Source organism: Acipenser ruthenus, chromosome 31, assembly GCF_902713425.1.
Source record: "Acipenser ruthenus chromosome 31, fAciRut3.2 maternal haplotype, whole genome shotgun sequence".
In the NCBI taxonomy this organism is placed as follows: domain Eukaryota; kingdom Metazoa; phylum Chordata; class Actinopteri; order Acipenseriformes; family Acipenseridae; genus Acipenser; species Acipenser ruthenus.
In genome coordinates this window covers 11,845,429-11,858,547 of record NC_081219.1, presented here as the reverse complement: position 1 = coordinate 11,858,547, position 13,119 = coordinate 11,845,429, and the positions used below count along the sequence as shown (strand labels likewise).

The 13,119-nt window shown below is 37.2% G+C and overlaps 1 protein-coding gene across 7 annotated transcripts in view; it reads left to right on the top strand.

The window, feature by feature from the left end:
• Nucleotides 1-13,119, top strand: part of LOC131702889 (disabled homolog 2-interacting protein-like) — a 237,203-nt gene that overhangs the window by 199,231 nt on the left and 24,853 nt on the right. For all 7 annotated transcript variants that reach the window (XM_059005245.1, XM_059005244.1, XM_059005247.1 and 4 more), the window contains 2 exons: nt 1,854-1,952; nt 4,335-4,889. In XM_059005245.1, the coding sequence (XP_058861228.1) occupies nt 1,854-1,952; nt 4,335-4,889 (654 nt within the window). The remainder of the gene's footprint in view (nt 1-1,853; nt 1,953-4,334; nt 4,890-13,119) is intronic.

The window sequence follows — 13,119 nt, the reverse complement described above, 5'->3', positions numbered from 1 at the left end:
TAACCATAATTAGAAGTACAGTATTTAGATGTATTTAGACAATTGAGTAACACACACATAATACCTACTCGTAATACCTGCAGCAGCTGTGTGTTTCAGTGAGTCTGCTGTGTGAAGTTCTGTATGTAAGGGCCCTAGAACCCCATTACAGCAACACAAGCCTCCACAGACAAGCTTCAGTTAGTTTATTTTTGTTTTAGTGACAATTAAGACCATATTCATAGAGCTGCTTACCAGTAATGACTTTGACAGCAATGCATTTATCAGCACACAATACAGCAAGGCAAAGCATCTGTTTGTTTTACTGTCAAGGCTTTAGCTAGGAAGATACAAAAAATGTATTTAGTATAGCAACTGAAAACATAGTATTATATTCCAGCCATGCTTCCCTTTTAATCTTTCTGCTGCATTTTATTTTCTTTCTCTTTTGTGATTCTGTAAAGCATTTCAGCACATTGTTTGGCAGAGACTTAAGCACTGGGATTCTCCACAGAAACACATTAAAGCAAATCTACCACGCAGAGCTGTGGCAAAGTCCCATGAGGACAACAACATAAATGAGTTTCACCCTCCTGTTAAGACTGGGGCGAAATAATAACCAAACATGCAAAATAACTTTACTACAAGACAGTGCTACATAGCTATTAGCCCAGCATGTACTTCTGATGTAAAATCACCTAAACAAACAGGGGTACAACTATGACCAAAAGTTCTGCATCACCCTATAGAATTCTGTCTAATTTTCATTTCAATCATGAAGTTGAACGAAACCTGCTGAATAATGTTACGTTAACATATTGAATTACATACCGCTTTGTAGTTTTCCATATGGTATATGAAAAAATGTGACGTTTCAAAATCTAAAATACTGTACTACTATCATGGCTTCCAGTACTCTTTTGTGATATCATTTTGTAGTTTCTTTGATTACACAATGCTCAATAAAAGATCTAAATTATGTTCGTTTAGTTTTTTTTTTTTTTTTTAAATGATGTCAAAATCTTAAAATAAATGATTGTTCAGCTTTGCCAAATATCTGTATCTTTACTTATGTGTATTATTAGTCTGTTGAAATGGAGGGTCAAACCCCTCATAAGCTCGACCAGGGCTTGAATTGTTCAGGAAAAAAATCGGAAATCAAGTTCTATACTTTTTGCTCTGAGCAGTCAGATCCTACGCTCTGTTTTGACTCTCTTCAAAAACTCAATTTACTGCTTGACTAAAGTCAAGGTATATCTTTGTGAACTTAAAGTAGGAAATTCCTCACCTCTAGAAAGTTACATTTGAGGAGATTTAGGAAACTAGTAAACTAAAGCCGGTTGCCAGTTGGGTTCGACGTAGTGATTCATAGTGCTGTAAATTCAGAACAGAGCACCCTGTTGTCTGTACTGTGATAGTACCTGTGGCCGAATCCATCAATGAAAGCACATGAGAAGTCTCTCATTTTTGAAATTGAGAAAAAAAAAACAGGTTGATGTTTCTGACTGACTGTATCTACTTTACAGAATGTGACGCAGTCCTGAAGTAAATATAAAGTGTGTGTGTGGTTTTGTTTTTCTGCATTCCTTTGAAGGGAGCTTGCATACATTTGCAAAGCTGTGTTCTATGATTCTCTCCAAGTTCAATCACCCTGCTTATTGCCACATTGGTTTTAACCTCTGGACATGATGCTCAATGATGCTGATCTTTCTCACATTTCCATTTAACTTTACCATAAGCCATTCTATCTGATGAGACATACCCATTGTTTAGTGCAAATGCTGCAAAACTTGTATGGCAAACAAAAAATGTATAGTACAGAACATTTCCAAAACAGCTGGTCAGCAATGACGGTTCATTTTTTCCATGCACAGGTGACAGCCTCTACAGGAAGCAAGTGCTTTTCCTGTCGATCTGCAGCAGAGCGGGATAAATGGATGGAAAACCTGAGAAGAGCTGTGCACCCAAACAAGGTACTGTAAAGCAGGAGCTCATTAAAACTAGCTGGTTTTGATGTGCCTCTCAATTCTATTTGCAACCTCGATTATTTTCAAGGGATAAAAATTCATAAATTGAATTAACCCTCTCTCTTGCGATGAACTAAGTTTCCCAATCTCACTTGTATATTAATAGACCAATTACCACTGGAACTGTTCGCCTAATCAATTAGTAGAGAAGATTTATTCATTAACGCACTCCATATTTTCCCTGCCCTGTAAACGGAGAATATATTTTAGACCGTTCACAGTATTTAAAAAAACAAGAAACAGCAAGCGGTTCTAATTGAATGTTTCAGGTTTATTCATACATTATTTTACGCTTACCTTGGCTTACACCGTGTCGAGAAATTTTCAAGCCCACCGTATGCGTCTTTTTGATTTTTTACTTATTTTGTACATGAAGCCATTCACAATGGATCTGTCATTCTATACAACACTAGAGAGGTCAGTAGATACCAGCCAAACTGCTAAAGAACTATCAAAGCTTTTGAACACAAATGATATGTATAACATACATTGGTATGCAACCATTTCTCATTGAGTATTCTTAATGGGTTCAACTAATTCTATGCAGTTATAAAAACAAATCCTTTTATCAAGTTCTGAGGATGAGGTCTGTTGTAATGTCCGGTTTGGAAAGGTTGATAGGGAGCTGTGGAGAGCTGCATGGTGACAGGGCTTACTTTTCCCATACCAATGCCTATCCTTCCTCAATTTGTAGCAGTATAGACTTACACAATTTTATAAGTGCTCTCAACACTTGCCCTTTTAAAAGTTATGGGTCTATTTACTTTACAAGGATCTTGTGATGCCAAAAATAAGGAAAGCGAGCAATGTATCTCAGTCTGTTGACCGCACCGGCTTTGAATGCTTTTTACTGGCCCTGCAGGAACCTGCTTGCCCTCCACCGCATGACGGCTTTTTATAGCAGACCCTGAAGTCCACAAATCACAGCGTTTTCAGAGCAAACGTTTATATTCCAGTGAAACAATTAGTAAATATATAAAACGGAGACAGACCATATCATCGGGACTGGAGATGCTGTCATATTTGGACCGCCTGCTCTTAGAAAAAGAAATTAAATTCAGGCTATTAAGTCTAAAGAATTATTTTCATCCCTCATCTTTCAGGCTAATTAAAAGAGGATTCCATCTTCTAGGTTATTATATTTTCCATGATCTGCTATAAATCTCTTCTACTTTGTTTCCGATTATGTATTCTGAAGTCTTTTTTTTTTCTTCTCCTCAAGATAACCGTTTGGGTCTTTTAGAAATAATTAACATTCAGTACCAAGCATATGGAGTCACTCATGTTTAATAGCATATACTGTTTAAATTCCCGATCCAAGAATCCAACATAACTGCTGGGATATCTACATGTAATAAAAAAAAAACCATAAATAACAAAAAGAGTCTCTAGGATAAAGTGCATCGCTCTTTCTATCTGAAAATAAACTGGACCGTTTGACAGTAAAGCACCATTAAAGGGTGGTATTTTGATGACAAGGTTACAAATAAGCTGATGAAAATAACCCATAACTCTTTGGAATGCGTCATACTGTGTAGGTGTCGTGGCTTGCCTTGTCCATAAATTCAATGAGAAAAGCCAATAATAGCATATGTTTTTTTGAGTGGCCTGTGTGACAGAATGACACAAATTCACTGTTTGTGCTGCTTAACCACAATGAAAATGCCACGGCTCCCTACAGCTCTGCATCTCAATCTCCTTCTAACTGCGGGGTATGATATTTCTACTGGAGTCCATATTTATCGTACGGTACATCAATCCGTGTTTGACTCTCTTTTGGGTTTCAACAAAAGTATGCAAACAAAACAACAAAAAATAGAATTCAGTTTTAAGTTTGGGAGAAATGTATTTTGAGTAAAAAAGTTTAATTAAATAAAAAGTAATTCCACATATTGGGAAAGTGAGGGGAAGTATTTGTTATGATTGAATTAACATGTCATGGATGATGCATTACTCCAATCTAAGTTAATATTGCACTCCATTCTCTCTGTCTATCGTTTAAATAAAAAAAAACAGTCACATCCAAGAGCTTTGATCATTTCAGGCTGATTTTCAAAAGTTTCCAATGAAAGGAGAAAGAGTTTAAAAAAACCCTAAAGAACATGATTTCAATTTTATTGAAATAATAAAGTAAGGGCAGATAGTCACTTTGGCGCATTCTGGATGTTGTTGCTGTGGCATATCCACTCCTAATAAGTAAGAAGTAATAGATTTGAAAGGATTGATAAATGCTCCTTTTAAATTAGGTGTTTTGCTGGTTCCATAATCTCTCTGAATTGTGTTTTATTTATTCTTCTGCTGTGATTTTGGCCCCCCCCCCCCCCCCAGGACAACAGCCGACGTGTGGAGAACATGCTGAAGCTGTGGATTATCGAAGCCAAGGACCTGCCTGCCAAGAAGAAATACTTCTGTGAACTGTGCCTGGACGACACGCTTTATGCACGGACTACTTGCAAACTGAAAACGGACAACGTCTTCTGGGGTGAACACTTCGAGTTCAACAACCTACCCTCGGTCAAAAGCATCACGGTGCACTTGTACAAGGAGACGGACAAAAAGAAAAAGAAGGACAAGAACAACTACGTGGGGCTGGTGAACATTCCCATCGTCGCGGTGACGGGCCGGCAGTTCATGGAGAAATGGTACCCAGTGAGCACTCCCAACTCCAACAAGGGCAAGTCGGCAGGGCCCATGATCCGCATCAAGTCTCGCTACCAGAGCATGAGCATCCTGCCCATGGAGCTGTACAAGGAGTTTGCAGAGTACATCACCAACAATTACATGGTGCTGTCTGCCCTGCTGGAGCCTGCGCTCAGTGTGAAGAACAAGGAGGAGATGGCTTCCGCACTGGTGCATATCCTGCAGAGCACTGGGAAGGCCAAGGTGAGCTCAGTAGCAAAGCAGCTGTTTTTAGAATTCCTCATTAATTTGTAAAAATATTACAGTGGACGGTGTGTGTGCAGGACAGTGACAACATAAAAACATAGCAGACACCTACTTACAGTTTAAAAGATCAAAAATTAAATATGTTGCATATGTTTGAGTGTACAGTATGTGTTTGCCAGGCAACATGTACATGTGATATATATATATATATATATTTTACACGGATTATGGTAGAAATTATATTTTAAATATTTTAAGGTGGCCAGAAATATATGTTTTATATGTATTTCAGAGAGATATGTATATTTCGTATGTATTTTTATTTATTTGTGTTTGGTTTAATTGATTGAGACCTGTAATTCATGAGAGCTGTCAGAAATCACGCTATTTCATAAACACTTTCTTCTTCGTGGGATCTGTTACATTTCTTATGGCTCAATATCTGTACTGTTAGCAGGTCAGCTCTGGCTTATATTCCTTTTCCTCCAGGTAATCATATTTGCCTAATCAAGGGTAATGCGGTGCTATGAGGGAGCCACATCACTCAATGAAAAGGTTTCCTCATCTTTTGGACAATACTCCATCAATACCCTGTGTTTATATACAGCAGGCTTGTGCTAGTAGAAAATTAGTTTCCATAAAGCGATTCCCATATAAGGGAATTAATCATTTACTTGGCAGGAGCTAGCAGCAGGGGGAAAAAAAAATAAAACTGTCTATGTGCCAGCCTGCTCCCCCACCCCAGAAATCAACAGGAAACACCAACAAGCTGCTTAAACATCTAAAATAAGTGGAGTCATAAAAGGGTCCTTGTTTCTGAGGTTTATTATATGGCTTTTAAATGCTTCATTCGGTTCAAATATTATACCAGGATAAATCATCTTAGACAGGCCTCATCACTCCGTGCAACAGCACCATTGAGTAATTATACATGAGCAATAAGCTGACACAGAGGGTATTACCAGGAATTAAGGAGCAAGAACTTTTAATGAGAGCTACGGGCAAGCATTTGCCAGGTGAGACTCAACCCGCAGCTTTAAACGTTGTTCGTCTTACACCTCAAGCACGACGACAGCTTGTATCCAGCTGATGTATCGACACGTTAGGCAATTTACTGTAAGGACAATGAGAAGGGCATTTCAGGCTGAACCATTCTGCATGCTAAAGCACAGTGATCAAAATTCAATTTGTAAGGTGTGGTATGTCCTGTGGGTATCCACAAATTATTTGTTGGAACATCTGACAGCATATTTAAAGGCAAGGATAGAGTCATTTCTCAGATGAGAATGCTTTACAAGACCATCATTTTAATATACATCTAAATACTAGCAAATGTGCAGTAGGCAGATACTGGTATATTAATACATGTATGTGTAATTGAATCGTCGTTATATTTTATATGCAATTCCTGATGATGGGTTTAAAAAGCTGACTTGGCTTAATGATAATGCCAGTCTGTGTGTAATACAAACCCTACTCTGTCACTGATAGGCAGTGGTTATTAAATGGTGTTCCTGTCCGCCCTTTTCCATCTTCTAAACTGCTCAGAAACTTGATCAGTGAAGGAGAATTTGCATCAAACTGGATGTGTTTAGGCGGTGCTAAATTAGCCATAGACTGCTATGTAACCAAACCAATCCAACCACATTGGAATGCCTATTGGATTTGTAGAAGTCAGTCTGATATACAAACACTGACTTTCAAGACATCAGAAGTATGAGTGGATATTTAAAAAAAAGCAGGTGTCATTGTTAATATTTATATCGGAAGAATTGTCAATGCAAGTGTTACAAAAAACACCCGTTTCTTTATATTTCCACTTACATCTGAAGAACAGACTTAGAATGAATTGGTCATGAATTCATTTTGCTGATTGAGATACTCAGCTTGCACTGCAGGGCTTTAATTAAGGTAGCTGGAAGTTGCTGAATACAATAGTTTATCATGCAGTGGGATGAAGAAGAGTTAGCCAGCTGCTATCGCCCAACATGGAGGTTATTCATCGTTTTGTTTTAAACTAATTTCCTATAACTCTTCAGCAGTTACTCTTTGTTCATGCTGTTTTTTTTTTTTGGTTTTGTTTTTGTTTAGAAATGTGTTGACCATAATAGCAATCAAAGATCTGTTGTATCTAAGGTAATTCAACTACTTTATTCGTATTGAGGAATCGCCATATTCTACTGTAGATTTTCTGTCTGGGTGGTGCAGTAGGACTCTGGCAGGCTCCTCTGGGACCTGAGACTGAAATAAGATTTGCATAACTAGGTTTTATTATGATTAATAAATAACTCAAAGACCTGAGCTTGTTTGGAGTGGCTAATTAGACTCGGATAAAAACCTACAAATGCTCAAGCGCTCCATCCTTGTCTTCAGATCCAGACATGGAAGTAAACCCTGTCTGCTGCACGTCTGGCCCAGCGAGGTTTAATGGGGTCTTCTATTGTAAGCTGTAATGTGGTTCTCTATGTACCAGTGTTGATTATTTATATTCCATTAAAGCTCCTTCAGATGATCAAATATGTTTATCTCGCAGATATTAGTATTCCATTCAGGAGCTCCTCAACACTCCAGTTGTTACTGAACTGAAGCTGTGCAGTAACTTCACAAAAGTAATGTTTTTCTCTTCCCTTTGAAACGTTTTTTCTGTAATAAAAGCCCAGACAGGTTTGAGATTTGAAAAAAAATCGGGCATCCTTAATGTCACAGCTAGGCGATATGGGTCATGTTTTCAAAACCAGGTCACTCTGCCCAGGGGCCAGGGGCCAGGGGCCCAACAAGAAAACGTATGGAAACAGGGCTTGAGAGTTCTGTTAAACAGATATTATATAAACTACTGTACACAGCCATGTATGCATGTTGCAAGTTGCTAAACCTACACCTTTTGTACTATCATTCATTTGTTATGTAAAGCTTTTCATGTGATTCGGTGCCTAAAAAAGCTCTATAGTTGTAACAGTTGAAGACTGACTGATTGGTCAATTAATGAATTTATTTTGATGAGAAAAAAATTTCCAAACAGCCGCATACAATACTTTGCTGGTTCAACGATTTCATTAACACAGTATCAAACAGCCAAACATAAGAAAGAAAAACAGCATTTGAAATTAGTATTCTGTCTGTTACTTATCCAGTATCGTTTTTGTCAGGACAGTAATAGCAACTCTAATGTGTTATTCACATCAGAAGTAAGGGTTTGTTTTTTGGAATGAGCTTGTGTGTTGAACTGTGAAGAGGCGAGAAACAAGATGTTTTGTTATCATCTGCGAGCAGCTCGGATAGCTTAAAAAAATTACACTAGCTGAAACGGCGTTCTATACTTGAGTAGTGCTCTTAACTATTTTGGTAATTACACAAAATATCTTAGAATGTGTCCATTTGCAGCCTGATACACATTCAATCCCAGTTTAGTGTCACTATGAGGTGACTTTGCCTTTCCTTCTCACATATTCATAATGTTCGCAAAATGATTTCCTCTGTCTCTCCAGCCTAATGACACTCTAATGAGTTGTAAGCAGCTCTGCTGGTTGAATAGGCCCGTTCAGAGGTGAGGTCGTTTTGACTTTGACTTCACGTGGAATGTCAGAAATTTTTAGCTCCACTTTTCGGGTTTGAATTACTACTCCGGAGGTTCACATGAAATGAGCACATTTTTACCTGCACATTTTTTCAGTACAAAAGATATGCAGATATTTATTTTTAGTTGATTGCTGGATCCTATTTTGGTTTAGAGAGTGAGTCATCTCCATGCCATTGTATTCACAATTCATAGGAATCTCTGACTAACTCGTCGAGCGTCCCAAAATGTCCTATCTTTAGAATTGGAATAAAAGTGAAAAATGTAATTTGAAATTGACATTGCCTGCTACTGAAAACTATGGAAGGTCACATCATCATATAAATAATTACATCCCAATACAACCCATGTTTGCTGGAATGTTTCCTACATTGCACGGCCTTCTTCCACTCCAAGCATTAAAAGCTGTGTTAGGGTTTAACATGCAGCCTGCAATTTGCAGCACGCAGTCTCAGACTATACCATGATACACATAATTGGACCAGTGTTAACTAATCACAGGAAACGGAGTCACTGTTTTTCTCATTGAGTCACTTGTGATTAATAATCACAATCTCCTTCCGCAAAATATAATTACACCATCTTCCGACAGATCCACAATTATTTCTAATTTTAATCATATTGTAGGAAGACAAATGTATTGCAATAAGTAGCGAAGGTCTTACACATGTTAATTCAGTAGCTTGAGTCGATTGGTATTAAATATTCACAACACAGTGGTTTCTTTTTTTAATCACAATAATATGTAATGATTAACAAAAAATATCATGGACTGCTGTTGCTTTTTTTTTTTAAAGGTAACTGGTGTTCTGTGTTTTGCACTTGATAATAATTTCAGTGCATTATTTTCTCAACTTGATTCCAATTAGATTTTACTTAATGCTGTTTAACTGGCTGGATTATTCTTCAGTTTTTAACTACCTTGTAACCCTGTAATGAAACCTAATGACTTCTGGCTATAGGTTACAACAGCAACACATGAAACCATTTCAGTGACTGGGGGCTGTTGACGTTCAAGGAGATTGCATGACAGCAGATCATTAAAAAAAAAAAATCTAATTCTTTATCATCATATCAGTCATTTCTTCAGAAGGCACTGCAAGTTACAGAAGGGTAAATATGAGACAGACCCAATTGCGTTTTATTTGGTTAGGAATATAAATATGTCCTGTGAAAATATTTACTCCCCAGACATTTCAGAATAAGATGTTAGCCTCCTGGAAACATGCACGTTTATATTCATAAAGTAGTTTCAGGATGAAGTTTATTGATGATCTAGTCTGCAAGCTAATTTATATTTTAGTGGCCATTTCAGTGGACTTGAGCAGTGTCATCATATCAGTCGTCCAAGTACTAATACAATTCATTACTACTAAAAACATGACAATGTTCATTCATCAGCATTACTTTGCACGGCTCACAGAGCTGTGGTGTGTTTTTATTTGCCAGCTAGAGGCAGCAGGTTGAGATCACAAGGTTGTGTGATATGTGCCATACACTCGGGAGTGAATGGACTTCCCCTCACAGATGAGCCATCCCGGTACTGACCAAGTCCCATCGTTCTTGGGTTCTGTGAACGGAGCCGTCTGGCTTCTTGTATCCTTGTTAGGTCTAATATTGAAGTCTCCCACTCTAAGATTCACTTTTGTACTAAATGGATAAGCACATAACATCCAATTTACACATTTCTCACAAATTCAAATCTGCTGGCTAGGCTCGTGAACTCCCTTACTGTGTTGTTTCATTCTTTGGTAATAATAAGATAATCTCTTTGTTTCGTGTTAAGATTCTGCATGTGCTAATCTTGCGTTTTCCTAACGAGGAAATATTTAATTAGCAACTGCATTTGTGCCGGGGTCAGTGACTTGAAAGAAGAAGAAATAAAACAAAACCTGTGTGTAAGCAGATTTGCGCTAACGATCCCTTGGGAAGTAGATTAAAGTCAACAGATCGATCCCCTTAACGTTAATCTCAAAAACAGTTTAAAGCACTCAATTAACTTCAAATCTTGCAAAAGAAAAAAATAAATCACACAGCAAGTTTAATAATAACAATTTAAAGACTAATTAAATACTATTACTATTAATATATGGTTAATATAATGGTAAATCTATAGGAAACGTAAAATATGTTTCCTATAGATCTGAACCCATCCAGCAGTGTATTGAAGGAGAACCCAAGCAGGCACACTGAAACACTTTTATTGTTTCAGAGCAGAGAGTGCCGATGATGGCAAAAAGCAAATCTGAACAATAATAAAGACAGAGACAGTAATACATTCTATACACTTTAAAACATTCAGTGTCAGCACTGGTTGGCATTTTTGCACAAACAATGTCTGAATTGTTCGCTTGCTTCAGCTGTTTGCTGGTAAAAAAAAATATATACGGTATATATATATATATATATATATATATATATATATATATATATATATATATATAGATATATATATATATATATAGATATATATATATAATATATAACAAACTTTAGAATCAGCTGTGTAGACATCAATCTCTCTACAACAAAACAGTTAGTCTGTGCATGTGATTTACAGACACAACAAGGCTACATTATGTCTTATACGTTGATTAAAATTTGAAATATATATATATATATATATATATATATATATATATATATATGTGTATATATGTATATATGTGTATATATATATATATATATATATATATATATATATATATATATATATATATATATGTTAAAGAATCACCAAACATTTTCAGTGTATTGCTGGTTTGGTAACTTTATTAAATTTATTTTTTCCTTTCTGAAAAAATCCATGATCAGAATGCCAATTTTGAGAGTAAGACTAGACATTTTTCAGGGTATTATTAAGGTGAAGTTTCTCAAGGACATACAGTATGGGTTTCTCCTCCAGATTTTCAAAGATCTGACTGAAATGTTCTGTATTCTGTAGCCCTGCCTGGGGAGTTGTGATACACAGGAACTGCAATAGAATGGATCTTCTTAAAATTGGAAAAAAGGAAGAGTTAAAAACTGGCCCAATGCATCAGACAACCCTTATTGAGTCAGGAAGCAAAACACAGCTTCTGCTTGGTTTGTTGGTCTTAATACGTTTTAAAGTCTCTAGGGCAGGGTGAGGTTTAAACGCCATGAGGCATCATTCAGGAGAAAGCTTTGCCTTCAGGCTACGGTGTCAGAGTAATTGATTGAGTGCACTGGGTGTAACTTGTTTTTTTCTTTCTTTAACACTACAGTCTTATGGTGTTGCAAAATAACTTAAGGGAGACAAGTAATAATATATATTTTTTTATATAGATTTGATTTGATAGTTTACGGAGTGTGAAGCTGTCCGGGAGTAGACACTTTTTGTAATGTAATTTTCCATCCATTTCCTACACCATTGAATTCTCTGTCTACGAAGTTTAAAAGGGAAATGTAGCAGAAGCTAAACAGAGTACTGATTTCCTGATATGTACAAAAACAAATATAAGATGCAGTGCCTAATGCTATATATGATCATTTTACCCTGTTTAGAATACAGATCCAAATGACTGGACACACTGCAATGTCGCTAAGGAGACACAGAGCTTCTTTAATTAAATAAACCGAATACTTCATGCTGTGTTTATTTCAGTCATGAGGATTGCAGTAAACAACCCACTTGTCCCTTTAGGCGCTTGTCGGTAATTCTGCAGTTCACATTTGTGGAATAACTACTTCATGAACCTTCACAAAGTATCCTCTGTTTATCAAGCTCTGTCAGTCTGGACTGGAGGTAACCACTTGCCCGTACATGAAAATGACCGCTCTTCTGTACTGATAAAGACAATCCCTTGGCGATCCCTAACCTTTCTACTTCAACCAGCCGATTTTAACCTACTCTCACACAAGAAGGCTGTGAAGTAGCACAGATGCTGCAGATTCCCGAATAGATTTTGGTGGTGCAATGCACCCATGGGCTTTTTGAATGCTGGCCCACGAGTGATGGAGGAAGCCTAGTTGCAGATTGCTCCTTCATAGGAACAAAATCAATTAATTGCACAGATTCCACATAATAAGCCTTTCCTACTTAAATGTTCAATGGATGCTGCATTGTAGTTCTGTGAATGACATTTGAACATTCCGATGCAAACTGCAATAACACATTAAAACATGTGATCACGTAACAGAATGCTACATCCCACTGCTGAGGTAACAGGGTGTAGTACAGAAGGGATGATCTTCTAATTATACAGTACTAAGAAGACTATTTCATTATTCCATACACATCTTCCTTAATTAAACATAATTGCACTGGATTTAATTACCAAACACAGATCCTGGGTTCTTAATCCAGCTTTTAAAACTGGAAAGCTGCGCGTTTTCTGTCTTCCAGTGGTGTAATAAGAAATAAAGCTGTACCTAAGTAGTGTTATATGTTTCAAGTGCGGCGAAATGGTAATAGAATTCATCATGGGAAGCCGTTAGCAAGGCTCTAGGTAATGAAGAGGCGCGAATTCTATTCTCTTGCTATAATGAGGCTGCTTGGAGATGAGAGCAAACCAGTCTAAGCCAAGGTCAGCAGCTTCTAATTAGGAGACACAGCCACACCGCTGGGCTGTGAAGAGAGCTAGCTGGGGAGAGCAGTGAACAGAGTTATAAAGATACACAGTCTATGCAACA